General features: G+C 56.8%; 3 protein-coding genes across 4 annotated transcripts in view; 1 reads left to right on the top strand and 2 right to left on the bottom strand.

Annotated features, from left to right (window-relative positions):
* MPPED1 (metallophosphoesterase domain containing 1) overlaps positions 1-14782 on the top strand; it is an 822621-nt gene that overhangs the window by 505665 nt on the left and 302174 nt on the right. The gene's annotated exons all lie outside the window — the stretch shown is intronic.
* TTLL12 (tubulin tyrosine ligase like 12) overlaps positions 1-14782 on the bottom strand; it is a 91828-nt gene that overhangs the window by 30075 nt on the left and 46971 nt on the right.
* Positions 7268-14782, bottom strand: part of SCUBE1 (signal peptide, CUB domain and EGF like domain containing 1) — a 145330-nt gene continuing 137815 nt past the window's right edge. For both annotated transcript variants that reach the window (XM_050806163.1, XM_050806164.1), the window contains 3 exons: positions 13207-13359; positions 12672-12751; positions 7268-8196 (listed from right to left, as the gene is read on the bottom strand). In XM_050806163.1, coding sequence (XP_050662120.1) covers positions 8044-8196; positions 12672-12751; positions 13207-13359 — 386 coding nt within the window. In that variant the 3' untranslated portion in view covers positions 7268-8043. The remainder of the gene's footprint in view (positions 8197-12671; positions 12752-13206; positions 13360-14782) is intronic.

Below are 14782 nucleotides of genomic sequence, written 5' to 3'. Positions count from 1 at the left end.
TAGTAATTATTTGTGGATTCCTTAAGTATTTTCCATATACAAGATCAGGACATGTGAAACGGGTAATTTTGTTTCCGTTCCAGTCTGGATGCCGTTTATATTTTTTTCCTGCCTACTTGTCCTGGCTAGACCTCCAGCAGAGTGGTGCGGGCACACATCCTGGTCTTGTTCCTGCACGTGATGTTTTTAAGACATATCCCTTTTGTTGCAGGATGTTAACTGTCATAGCTACATAATATTTAATTATGTGACTATGATGCAGTCTTTCATTAAGAGCCTTAGGTTATCTTAAGCTTTTTGCTCTAATAAATATGAAGCTATGAATATTTTTGTATATTTCCTGGAACATATATATAAAAAAGAGATTCCCCATTTGTATGTAGTCAGTTGATCTATGTCCTCTCTGATTCTGATTTTATCACACTTATTTTTCTTTGCCAACCCAGTGCTACCATGGTATATTTTTGTTGTCTTAATTTATCCTTCCATTTGTGTGTGTGTGAAAGCAAGTTTATCAGAGAAGAAACAAAAGCATGACTACTCCTAGGCAGAGCAGCCTGTATTTCCATTATTATTAACGAGATTGAGCACTTTTTCAAATGGTAATTGGCCATCCTGTTTCTTCTTCTGTGAAATGCATGTATATGTCTTTTGCTCAGTTTTTTTTTATTTTTCATTTTTTGTAGAGATGGGGTCTCGCCATGTTGCCCAAGCTGGTCTCGAACTCCTGGACACATGCAGTCCTCTTGCCTTGGCCTCCCGAAGTGCTGGGATTATAGGTGTGAGCCACTGCACCCAGCCCTAGATTTCTTTTAGAACCTGAGGAACGCTGTGGGCCATATTCCCAGAGAAATAGAAATGTGTACCCGTGCATGCGCATATACACACACACACACACACAGAGCATTGTGTGCCTAATTTCGACGAGTCGTACATTCCTTGAGGCTCACTGTGACCATGACTTCCAGATTAAAGGCCCAGTGTCAAAGAACAACTCTTGGCTGGGCATGGTGGCTCACGCCTGTAATCCCAGCACTTTGGGAGGCCGAGGTGGGTGGATCATGAGGTCAGGAGGTCAAGACCATCCTGGCTAACACAGAGAAACCCCATCTCTACAAAAAATACAAAAAATTAGCCAGGCATGGTGGCGGGTGTCTGTAGTCCCAGCTACTTGGGAGGCTGAGGCAGGAGACTGGCATGAGCCCGGGAGGCGGAGCTTGCAGTGAGCGGAGATCGCGCCACTGCACTCTAGCCTAGGTGACAGAGCGAGACTCTGTCTGGGGAAAAAAAAAAAAAAGAACTCTCATTTCATCATGAGTTATGTGGGGAAATGGGATTTGCAATATGGACATTTTGCCTTCTGCCAGTTGGGAGCATGTCTGTTCCCTCAATGTGGGCGCCCCCTGCCTCTGCACTTAGATCTCCAGCTCGCTGCTTTGTTTTCCAGAGGTTACTGTAGCTTTCAGTCCTCAATAGCGTCATGAAATTTCTTCCATTATTTTTTCTTTTCTGGATTCCAGTTAGCATTTCCCCCCAACTCATGACTTCTGCCCAATAAGAGAAAAGAGCAATATTTAGGTTCATTTCCTGTTTATTATTAAAGTGATTTTCACAAATGTTTCATTACATGCATATGGAGGACATGATGGATAAAACAAAACTGAATATTGGTGGCAACTAAAAGGAAGATGTGGTTTTGTCAGTATTTGTAGGCAGAGTCGTTGCCAAGTGCCTGGACGATACCGTGCCCTCACAGGAGCCAGAAGTGAAGCCTGCGGGCCTTGAGCACAGCGCCCTGGTGTCCTGTTCCCCGAGCGACGTGGCCTGGGTCTGCTCGGCATGTTGGAGGTTCTGATCTCAGTGAACAAGACACCTGGCATTGGTCAGCTCCCTCTTCCTCCTCCTGCTTTCTGCCACCCATCTGCTGAGGGCACTGGGCACTCTTACTCGCATCTCTGCAGGGCTGTGCCGGGGCCTCCCCAAGGGCAGTGGGGACACTCGGCAAGGGCACTTGAGCCTCCGGCCGTGTCTGCTCACACTGGCACAGTGAATGCCCTGTCTGCCTGGTAGGGAAGGCAGAAGCTGTCCTTTCTCCAAACGAGTTTTTCGTGCTTGTGAAGGAGGGAGGGAATGTCACTGAAGTCACCCTGGCCCCGGATCCTCCTGTTCTCTCCCCTCCCTGCAACCTTCTCTCTGTCTCTGAACTCCACCGCGAGGGCTGACCTGGCCCAGTTTCCAGTCCGTAAGCTTCCGATTGATCAACGTTTTAGAGACATTTCCTACCCTGGGATTAGATGGGCTTGAGTTTGATTCCCAAATCCAGGGACTACCAGCTCTTTGCCTTGGGCATGTCCTGTGGTCTCCTGGAGCCTTCATTTCCACATCTAAAGAATGGTCTTAACCCCACCATCCACACGGGGCTGGGAGGATGGGATGTGTGGATATTAGAGGGTTGAGCCCAGAGCCTGGCACCCAGTGGGCAGTGAGTGAGCGTCAGCCTCCCTGCCCTTCCCTTCTTCCTGTTGGGGCTTGGGGGATGCAGACAGTTCCAGGGGGCTCACCCAGGGGCTGTGAGTGGCATGGTGCAGCACGGGACTGGAGAGGCCTTGAGGCCATCGCAGCAGGTGCTGGGAGGGCACGCAGGCCATGCCTGTGTTGTCTGGGCTCCAAGGATGTTTTGCGCACACCTGATGTCCTTTCCAAGAGCAAAGCAGGTGGGATCAGGCCAACCCCAGCCCTGCCTGCCCAGGACTTACTCCTGGAAGGGCCAGGGATCTGTGGGTGCTGTGGGGGCAGAGGCAGCCGCAGGAGAATAGGAGGAGCTCTCTGCTCTCTCTCCACATCCTCCCTCACCCCTCATTACCTCCTCTGCCCTTAGCCTGAATGATGTCGGCTCGGCATGGACACCTTGTGCATCTTTGGTGAAAAGGGACCTCAGTGTCAGCTGCAGTTTGCCAGGGCAACCAGACTTCCTGAGCATGGACCAGGGGAGGTGAAAATGGCTGGACCCCTTGTGTGAGAAGGAAGGCTTCTCCCTGCGGGGCCTGCACTGTGGCAGGCAAGGTGAGCAGGCTGTCCGGGGCAGCTTGTCTGCTGTCTGCGGCAGTGTGTCTGTCTGTCTGCTGTCTGCGGCAGTGTGTCTGTTTGTCTGCTGTCCGGAGAAGTGTGTCTGTTTGTCTGCTGTCTGGGGCAGTTTGTCTGTCTGCTGTCGGGGGCAGTTTGTCATCTATGCAGGGCACCAACCCCCTGTCTTTCTAGGAGCCTGGCACACAGGAGGTGCTCAGTAAATGTTTGCTAAATGACTCAACTTATTTCAGTATCTTATTTTTTTCTGCTGGGGGTGGTGGAGGTGACGGAATAATATTCAACTCCAAAAATGTACATTAAGCATCGGTATGGCTTAGACAGGCCAGGAGCCGCCTCCCGTGGACAAGCCCAGGGAGCGGCTTCACGGAGAGGCTGCCTGCGGACGGTGCGTCTCTGGAGAATGAGCATGAGAGGGAGGCCGTTCAGACAGAAACCATGCTTGCTAGAAGTGGGGGAAATGGCTTCTCTCCCAGGGCTTTCAAATTTGGCCTCTTGTGCCATCCTTGTCTGGGATGTTTTGGCCCATGTTTCAGCTCTATTTTATCTGTGTGTCCCAAGCCAATGGGTAGCCGGAGAGAAAGCTGCCCGAGGCCTCCACCGTGGGCCCTGGAGCCTGGGCCACCATGGAGGCAGGGCAGGAGTGGGCCACACTGTCCCCTTGGGGAGCCAGCGTTTGGGAAACTGGTCACCGCCTGGCCAGCGCGACTTGTGTGGGGCAGAGGCACTGAGGCTGGAGAGCGCAGGCTGATTCTGCTGCTTGAGAGGCCGGTGCAGAGTCCAGAGCAGGAGGAGGGAGGTTGGCGTGGCTGTGGCTGCGAGGCTCTGGCGCGGGGAAGGAATTGGAAAAGGCACAGCCTAATCTGGGCAGCGGATGAGGCCGCCTGGCTGCAGGCTGCCCTCAGCAGCTACACGAGCCCTCACTCACAGAGGGCCTGGCTGGCTTCGAAACCCTGCCGCAGATTCCTTCCCTTCCCGTGGTTTGTTTCTGGAAAGTGGAAACAAACTTGGGGGGAATGCCAGGAATGTGAGGCAGAAAGTCTCCCCACACCTGGGTTCCCCCTAACTCCTGGGAAGCTGTACGGGAGACACTCTGGTTTTCCATGCCTGTCTTCACACAGGTCCTTCGGTTCCCTGGGGTGCAGTGCTCCACTAGGAGCTGACCCAAGCTCGGAGGAGCCTGGAGACCGGGCATCTGCCTCCGTCCCAGCCAGAGAGCAGGGCGGGGACTCCCAGCAGCCTGCTCGCTTCTTGGCGCCTCTCCCTGGAGCACAGTGTGCGGTGCTGGGGACCTCATCAGCTGCTCAGGCGACAGTCGAGGAGGGGCTATGCTGGCCTCCCCCTCAGACAGCATGGGGGCCTCCTGCACTCTCCGCCCTCAGCTTCCATATTTTCTTGGGCTTTGTTACGTGGATCCATCCTACCTGGCCCAGTCCTTGTTCCCCACTTCTCTTTTCTCTACACCTCCATCTTGAACCAGGTGGAACAGCCACCTCACATCAGTCAAGCTGCCGTTGGCTTCAACAACACACCAACTGGAAGAAATGCGCTTTGCTGTCCACAGAGTTCTCCTTGGGACCATCCTGCCCTGAGGCCCAGGGTCAGCTCTAGTTTTAACAGGGGGACCCCAAGTTCTCCAGTGTGACACTGATGTGGAGACTCAAGACAGAGCCCAACCCTGGACTTCAAGTCACCCGGATGGTGTGGGAGGCCCAGGGGGGCTGCTGGCGACCCTGCGCTCCTCATGGCCCCTCCCGTGGGCTGCGAGCTATAGAAGGGCTTGCGAGGGAAAGCAAGATGAAGGCTGGGTTGCGTCTGCACCTGCCCATCCAACTTTGCCCTGGGCACGCTGGGCACGGTCTGACCACGGTGGTGAGTCCTGGAACATGAGGGGAGGGGAGGCGGGCAGTGGATCTGTGGGTATGTGGGTGGCAACTTTCAAAACCACCCAAAGGAACTGCAGAAAGAGCTCAGAGAGGTTAAGAGTTCTTTCTGTTTTTGGAAAGGATTAAAAAACAAACAAACCAACCAACCAACCAACCCTGACCAGGCGCAGTGCTTACGCCTGTAATCCCAACACTTTGGGAGGCCAAGGAGGGCGGATCATGAGGTCAGGAGATTGAGACCATCCTGCCTAACATAGTGAAACCCCATCTCTACTAAAAATACAAACAAATTAGCCGGGCGAGGTGGCAGGCGCCTGTAGTCCCAGCTACTGGGGAGGCTGAGGCAGGAGAATAGCGTGAGCCCGGGAGGTGGAGCTTGCAGTGAGCTGAGATCGTGCCTCTGTACTCTAGTGGGCGACAGAGTGAGACTCCATCTCAAAAAACAAAAACCAAAAACCAAAAACCCTTAAGTATGATGGTTGATTGCATGGTCGTCTTGGTTGGGTGGAGGATACCCAGCTAGCTGGGAAAACATGTGAGGGTGTTTCCAGAAGAGGTTAGGATGGGAACCGGCAGACTGAGTGGAGACATCCACTCCATCCAATCTGTTGAGGGCCCCAGTGGAACAGAAGGGGGAAGAAGGGAGAACCCTCCCTTTTGGAACTGGGACATCCGTCTTCCTCGTTCTCGGGGCTTTGGATGCTGGGACTCACGGGGTGGCCCCCGGCTTCTTGGGCTTTGGACTCAGACTGAGTGACGGTGTCGCTTCTTCTGGTCTCCCACTCAGAGACAGCAGATCGTGGGACTTCTTGGCCTCCAGAATCCGTGAGCTAATTCCCATAATGCAGCCCCTCACAGCTCTACGTCTGTATCCTCTGGGTTCTGTTTCTCTGGAGAACACTCATGAAGAGGTGACACCCATCCCGGCACCCCCTCAGGAGCTGCTGCTGCAGGCTCACCGAGGAGGACGCTCGCCTCTCATCTTGGGGATGACTGATGGCTCCACAAAGGGAGGGAGGGAGGCCTCTTTCCGGAAACCAGGGCTGGGCTGCGTGGACTGTAGCCGGAGGAGGGGCAGTGGCCCCTGGCAGGGCTTGTTAGTTGACACTGACCTACCCACCAAGTGCAGAGGCTCCACTCTCTCTCCACCTTGAGTCGGACTTCAGCAGAGAAGGCAGCTGATGGCAGCAGGAGCCAGGCCGGGGACCCCGCTGCTGTGGGCACACGTGACAGCGTAATCCTGAGCTCCAAGCCCTCTTTTGGGCTGTAGAATATGTGATGACCGGCCTACCTCGTCACCAAGCCCTGAACCCCCGGGGACCTCGCTTGCCTGCCTCCATCTGTGCAGTCCTCAGTGTGCCACAGCCTCTTAAACCGTGTTCATGTCTTGCCAGCCAGGCTGGGCCCGGGGGTGACCAGGAGGAACCCTAGAGGCAACTTCAAGCCGAAGAATGGAGTTCATTTTAAGAGTCTCCCAGGTCCCTTGGGATTTTCAGTATTTGTTAACCTGAAACCTACAGACCATTTCCCACGCAGGTCCCGCAGCGCACAGGCAGATGAAGAGCAGGCACGGCCTCCTGGACCTCGGCGCGGAGTTCTGCTGGCGGCATCCCCAGCGCTGGCCTCCCGGCTGGGTGGGACACATGCACTCCGTCATAGTCCAGACTCTCCTTCCCTCGGCATTTCCCTGCTTGCTTCTCTCTCCTGCCACCTTGTGAAGAAGGTGCTTGCTTCCCCTTCACCCTCCGCCATGACTGTAAGTTTCCGGAGGCCTCCCCAGCCATGTGGAACTCTGAGTCAATTCAACCTCTTTCCTTTACAGGAAAGGAAAGAGGTTTCCCTCTAAGTGGGGGCGGCATGGTGTAGCAAGAGGAGGCTGCGCTGGGAGCCAGGCCTCTGACAGCCAGCTCCTCTCTCTCCCCTTTCCTCACTGGCCGCTCTGAGTCTCCTTGTGGTGGCACAGCCTGTGCTTCTGTGAGCAAGGCCTTGTTTCCTGCTGACACCTGGGCATAGTACGGACCCCAAGGTCACTGCCACAGGGTCAGAGCCAAGGCCCCTTCTGCAGTTTATTGCGGGGCCCCTCCACCTCCTAGGAACAGGTCCAAGGGGAAGTATCTTCCACTGAGTCTTGTCCAAGGGCAGTGATGATGCTGGCAAGGGGACGGGTGAGGTCAGCACTCCAGCAGAGCATCTGAGCTAGTTCTTGAAGAATTTGTGTTCGGAAGCAAGTCCAAGGCAAGCTGTGCTCTCCCTAGCCCCAAGGGCTGCCGGCCTCGCAGAAACAGAAGGGCAGATGTTGGGAGGAGCTGTTGAATCGTTCAGGGAGGCTGAGAGCTGCTAGGACTCACTGGGCTCATGCGGGAAGGGATGGGGTCACAATTCGTATTTACAGTGACCAAAGAGCGTTTTCCTAAAGTACCCACAAATAGAAGTGTATATATATATATATATTTATATTTATATTTTTATATATAGAGAGAGTACTTCATTAAATGTTCTGTTGAAGGAACGCAGAAACCTCCAGTCTCCTCCCCAGCAGCTCTGTTCCATCCCATCACAGAACCCCTAGAGCGTAACAGCCCGGAGCCATGGCCTTGCCTGTGGCTGGAGGAGTTGGCAGAGCGTGGGGCCTGCGGATGCTAGCACAGGCTCATCGACCTCCCCGAGACAGCACCTTTGTCCCCTCCTCTCTGCCCTGGCCTCCTGTCTCTGATGACCACGCCTCCCAGAGCATAGGCCCTACTTCCCCTCTCTCCTGAAATGCCAGGCCAGGCGGAGGTCCTGCAATCCTGCTACCTGCAGTCCGTCCGCCAGGGCTCAGGAGAGGGCGCTGTTGGTGTCCTGGGGAAGGGAGGCGGAGGGAGGGAGGGAGGCTTCCTGAAGCAGGGTGCTCCCACAGGGGCAGCGGGTCCGAAGGGTGCCTGGGCTCGGTCTCCATGGGCTGGTTGGCTTCCCTGAAGAGCAGTGCCATGGGGTTCCCAAGGCGACGAGGTGGCCCATGCAGCTCCCACTGTGGAGGGCAGGTGCGCCCTCCATGGACCAGGCCACCCCCAGGCAGGGCCGCTCACCCCGGTTATTTGTAGGGCCGCAGGAACCGAGATACTTTGGAGCGCAGCAGTTTGATGAAGGACCGTGGGAACATCTCCTTGGACTCCTGGGCTGTGTACTTGAAGTAGTTCTGGGGATGGGCCAGCACGTCAAAGAGGGCCTTGATCAGCTTCTTGTCCTGTAAGATAGGGTGGGTGGGAGGTGGGGGAGGCTTGGGGCCTGTAGGGTCTGTGGGGTGTTGCCAGGCTGGGGGAGGGGAGAGAGTTGGGCTGGCTCGTGGGTTTCAGGACCCCACAGACCTTTTGGTTTTAATAGTATAATTGGTTTTTTTTTTAATTTTTTTTTTTGAGACAGAGTCTTGCTCTGTCACCCAGGCTGGGGTGCAGTGGCGCGATCTTGGGTTACTGTACCTCTGCCTCCTGAGCTCAAGTGATTCTTCTGCCTCAGTTGCCCGGGTAGCTGGGATTACAGGCATGTGCCACCACGCCTGGCTAATTTTTGTCTTTTCAGTAGAGACAGGGTTTCACCATGTTGGCCAGGTTGGTCTCAGACTCCTGACCTCAGGTGATGCACCCACCTCGGCCTCCCAAAGTGCTGGGATCACAGGCATGAGCCACTGCGCCTGGCCTGTAACTGGTTTTTAAATAGATCCTTGGCATTAACTCTTGGGATTCCAATAAGATTTTACTAAAGGCCAGGTGTAGTGGCTCACACCTGTAATCCTAGCACTTTGGGAGGCTGAGGCGGGCAGATCACGAGGTCAGGAGTTCGAGACCGGCCTGATCAACATGGCGAAACCCCATCTCTACTAAAAATACAAAATTAGCCAGGTGTGGTGGTGCATGCCTGTAATCCCAGCTACTTGGGAGGCTGAGGCAGGAGAACTGCTTAAAACCGGGAGGCAGAGGTTGCAGTGAGCCGAGAGTACGCCACTGCACTCCATGCTGGATGACAGAGCTAGACTGTCTCAAAACAAATAACAAAAAAGATTTTACTAACAAAGGGTTCCACTGCAAAACAACACAGCACAACCAACATTTGCAAACAGAGAACACTCAGCCAAGAGCGCAGGCTTTGCAGCCGGCAGATCCCAAATCATCACTTCAGGCCTGCTAGCTGGCCCGCTGGACCTCAGGGACGTGGCTTTGCTGCTCTGAATTTCATTCTTCCCTGCACAGAAGATGCTTCTTGGGGCTGTGAGGAAAACGGTCTGCACTGGCGTGAGCAGAGAGCCTGTCCTCAGCGGTGCTCAGTACAGGTTTGCTGTGGGGATCTAGGCAGCAAACGGGGGCTGTCCTCCGGAGCAGTCTCTGGAGGGCACATGCAGTCCCTGCCCTCTCTGAGCCCCAGGCTCTCGTCTCTCTAGTGGGGCACTGGCTGCCACCCTGGGCAGAAACTATGGAGCAGAGGTGAGGCCTGGCGTAGGTCTGGTTCCTGACAGAGTCCCCAGAGCCTGGCCCAGGGAAGGTGCTCAGCAAATAGTGACCATCACCTGTTGGGGCGTGAGGGCTCCTCATCCTATTGACTCTGGCTGCATCTGCTGTATCTAGGGTGGACCTGTCCTGGCACACACTCATCTCAACGTACACATCCCCCATACCATACACCCACTCACTACACACTCACCCCTACACACATCACACACCCCCACTCCCCATACACTCACCCCTACACAGACCACACACCCACCACACCCCCTCACCACACACACCCCTATATACAAACCATACACCCACTCACCACACACCCCTACACACACCACACCCACACCTCTATTCACCACACACACACACCTCTATTCACCACACCCACACCCCCACACACCACACACCCACACCGCCCTCACCACACACACTCCATATACACATCATACACCCACTCACCACACATCCCTACACACACCACACCCCCCACACCCCCCTCATCACACTCCCCCACACACCTCTATTCACCACACACACACCCCCACACACCACACACCCACCACTGCCCTCACCACATACACCCCTATATACACACCATACACCCACTCACCACACATCCCTACACACACCACACCCCCCACACCTCTATTCACCACACACACCCCCCACACACTCCCACTCACCAAACACACCCCCATCTCCATTCACCACACACACCCCCATACACACCACACGCCCACCACCCCCCTCACCACATACACCCCTATATACACACCATACACCCACTCACCACACATCCCTACACACACCACACCCCCCACAGCCCCCTCATCACACTCCCCCACACACCTCTATTCACCACACACACACACCCCCACACCACACACCCACCACTGCCCTCACCACATACACCCCTATATACACACCATACACCCACTCACCACACACATCCTACACACACCACACCCCCCACACCTCTATTCACCACACACACCCCCCACACACTCCCACTCACCAAACAAACACCCCCATCTCCATTCACCACACACACCCCCATACACACCACACGCCCACCACCCCCCCTCACCACACACACCCCTATATACACACCATACACCCACTCACCACACACCCCTACACACACCACACCCCCCACAGCCCCCTCATCACACTCCCCCACACACCTCTATTCACCACACACACACCCCCACACACCACACACCCACCACCGCCCCCCACCACACACACTCCATATACACATCATACACCCACTCACCACACATCCCTACACACACCACACCCCCCACACCCCCCTCATCACACTCCCCCACACACCTCTATTCACCACACACACACCCCCACACACACACCCCACCACTGCCCTCACCACATACACCCCTATATACACACCATACACCCACTCACCACACCCCTACACACACCACACCCCCCCACACCTCTATTCACCACACACACCCCCCCACACACTCCCACTCACCAAACACACCCCCATCTCCATTCACCACACACACCCCCATACACACCACACGCCCACCACCCCCCTCACCACATACACCCCTATATACACACCATACACCCACTCACCACACATCCCTACACACACCACACCCCCCTCATCACACTCCCCCACACACCTCTATTCACCACACACACACACACCCCACTCACCACACACTCCCACTCACCAAACACACCCCCACCTCCATTCACCACACACACCCCCATACACACCACACGCCCACCACACCCCCACTCACTACACCCTCCCCACCACACACCCACTCACTACACCCTCCCCACCACACACCCACTCACTACACCCTCCCCACCACACACCCACTCAACACACACCCCTACATACACACTACACACACCCACTCACCCCACACTCAAACCCACCACACACCCCTACACACACACCAGTCACCACACACACTGAACACCTCCAAACTCAGCACACATGCCTCCGTGAACACACCACACAGCACACTCCCCACACACCCCACACACGCGTGCCCTGAAGCCACACCCTGGAGACAGACACTCCTGCCGTCCTCTGTGCTGGGGCTGGTCGGCGCTGGAGGCCGCGTTGACCATGAACCCTGGCAGCTCCTCCCCCGCAAGGGGGGCGGGGACTAAATATTCACAGAACAAAGCTAAAGTGAGTGCCGGTGGCTGCCAGGAAGGAGGGGCGCGTGGGGCCCAAGGGCTGCAGAGGGTGTACCCAGGTCAGGGGGTCCGGGCAGACTGCCCAGAGGACGACAGGATGTCCCAGCTGAGGGCGGAAGGCTGGGGGGACGTTTGCTGGGGAAAGAGGTTGGGGAAGGAAGGATGGGCCGAGGGGCCCTGGTGAGTGTGAGGAGCTGGGAGCTGCTGTGGAGGAGGACGGCTCCTTGGCTGGGGTTTATGTCCCCAAAGCAGCATCAGGACGCTTTCAGTTTGGGAGCGATGCTCCCAGGGCAGAGATGGGGGAACAGGGATGCGGGGAGAGAACCCAGGACGTGTCCCTGGTTTCTGCCCAAACGGCTTGAGGAGGAAATCAGGAGCCGAGGGCGGCAGCACGCGACTGGCAGACTATGGGGAGACTCAAGTGAATCTTCCCGAACTCTGCAAAGCATCCTTTCCTCAGAGGAGGCAACAGCGGGAGCGCTCCAGCTCTGCCCTCGTCCTCCACACCCCTGGGCTCCTGGGCTGATGGTGCTGCTGCTCAGGGCTGAGCGGGGTGAGTCCTGGGTCCCTGGGCCTCCGGCCAGTACCCACCATGTGACACACCAGGTGGCCCTGCCTCTCCAGGCCGGAAGCAGGAAGAGGAGGGAACCCAGTCCCAGTGGCAGGGGGTCTCCAAGTGACAGGGGCACTGGGTAGATCCCACTGATTCTGAGACACCCCCCAGAATACCCTCATTCTACAGATGAGGAGAGTGAGGCTGAGAGCTGGTGAGGAACATGCCCGAGGCCACATCACCAGGTCCTGGTCCCCACATCCCCACCAAACAGCTTCCCTCAGGCCTCCTGGTCTGGAGGGATAGACATGCAGGACCCAGTCCCCACCATTAGGGCTCTGGGACCCCCACGCCTCCTGCTCCTCTCCCATCACCACCCACCCTCCCTTGCTCCTCCAGGGGCCAGGGCTGACGCAGGGGCGGTCCTGGCTCATCACAGGCCCCATCCCAGGGTTACGTGGATTCCCTTCCAATAAACTCACTCACTTTCAAAATTTCCTGGTGGTTCTCCGAGGCGTACAGGCGCCCATCGCGCACGATGTCCTCTATGAGTTGCTGGTAGTCCTCTGGGCCGTGGGTCAGCAAGGGGAGAGGAAGGCGAGGGGCTTGAGACCCACATGCTCCCCCTTCACCTCCAGCCTCTGCCCTCCCTCCCCTGCTCCAGCCACGGGCTCCGGGCTATGGCTGGCCGCAGCTCTGCCTTTGGCTTTGAACCTGGGGCTCCCTCCACCTGTATTGTCCTCCTCAGGGTTTCGCTAAGAACCCCCTATTTAGCCCTCAAAACCCTGCTTGGGCAGCATCTTGGCTGAAGCCTGCAGATGCCACTCACTGCTGCCTTGCCTGTACCACCCGGTACCACCCTCGGCCTGTCTGACTCTGGCCCCTGACAGGGTTCGTTCTGCTTCCGGGTCTGTACCTGCCAGGTCGCAGCTCCCTGAGGGTGGGGACGTGTGACTCATCTCTGTCCCCAGGGCCCTGCCTGAGCCGTGCACAGTGGGCCGTGAACACAGTTGGGTCTTACCATCATAGGTGACATAGGGCACTTGGAAGCCTTTGCCGCTGTTGCCTTCATTGGATTTGAACTGGATCCAGAGCTTCCGGGAGCGGGAGGTGAAGGCAATGGGCCTCTCGTAGGTCTGGCAGGTCTCGTAGGTGGTGATGGACGTGGGCGAGGCTGCAGGTGAAGCACCATTGCTGAGCTGCCCCAGGTAGGCAGCTCCTCCTGCCCTAGGCCGCTTGCCTCCCATCCAGTCCTCCACCCAGCACCTGCACCGAACGCCTGGTACCCCAAACACAACAGCTTCATCTTCGTGCTTGTTCCCTCTGCCTCCGAGGCCCTTCCCTACCCTCAACCCTGGTTCCTACGTGTCTTTCTGAGACCCATCTCTGTGTCCCCTCTTCCAGGAAGCCTCCCTGACTGCGCCCTCCCTCCCCTCCCAAGATCCTGCTCTGCTCTGGTGAACCCCTTATCACAGCCCCTCCGTTGGTGGGTCTCTGTCTCCCTCCAGCTAACTGCTCCCCCATGACAGGGCTCAGGCCTGCACTTGGCGCAAGGCCAGGGCGGGAGTGGAAGCTGGGGGAGGGCACGGGAGATGAACCGGCACTGACTGCTGGAACCAGAGGCACAGACTTGGGAAGTCCCTTCTCCCCAAGAACAAATGCACCAGCAAGGCCCACTGAGCGCTGATCTCCCGAGGAGGAAATCAGGAGCCGCGTGCGGCAGCGTGGGCACAGCATGTGACCGGCAGGTGAATCTTCCCAAACTCTGCAAACCATCCTTTTCTCAGACGCGGTGACAAGGGGAGCACCCCAGCCCTGCCCAGCCTCTCCTCACTTAACGGCTGCTCGGCAAGGCCTCCCGGCTCCCTGGGAGCCTTCCCAAAGAGCCCCTCATCGGGGAGAGGCTGGGCTTCACTTGAGCTCAGCCTTGTGGTGGGAGACAGAAGGATTGGTGCTGGGGGCAGGGGAGCGGGTGAGGGGAATGGGCGGGGAAGGTGGTCCCGGGCCGGTCCCTTGCCCATCTGCACACTGCGGCTTTTGGCTGGTCAGCTGCGTCAGCCTTGCTGACATTTGTCTACTCATTAGCTGTGCTGAGTAACTCCTGCCCAGGATAATGCAGCTCAGCCCTCAGGCCCCTCCCCACCCCCTCCTCTGGCCGGTCTCTGTGGTCGCTGTGTACCCAGAGATCTTCTCTGGCCAGTGTTGGTGGGTGTCTGGGTTCCTGTCTTCCTTCCCTAACACTCAGACTTGGAGCTCGCTCCCGTGGGCACCCAAAGCCCGACAGCAGCGAGGTCCCCTGGCCAGGGACGCTGCAGGGATTTGGCTGGCGCTGGGGGGCGCTCAGGGGCCTCCCAGGCATTCCTGCTGCTGTGGCCAGCTGGGCACACACACGGTCACACCCACTGCTGAGGACTAACCAGTCCTCATGCCATTCCATCCTTCACTCCCTGAAGTCCCAGGAGGAGCCCTGATGGGGGAGGATGAGCCAGGAGTCCAGGGCTCCCAGAGGGGCGGGGAGGGCTGTCTGAGCTGGTATCTTGTGTGGTGCATGGGACCGCCGTGTGGTCCCCCAAACCTCAGCAGGCAGGAGGAGACCT

This window comes from Macaca thibetana, chromosome 10, assembly GCF_024542745.1.
Source record: "Macaca thibetana thibetana isolate TM-01 chromosome 10, ASM2454274v1, whole genome shotgun sequence".
NCBI classification, from domain to species: Eukaryota; Metazoa; Chordata; class Mammalia; order Primates; family Cercopithecidae; genus Macaca; species Macaca thibetana.
Note: the sequence above shows the minus strand (reverse complement) of the source record. Positions and strands in the feature narration are given on the sequence as shown.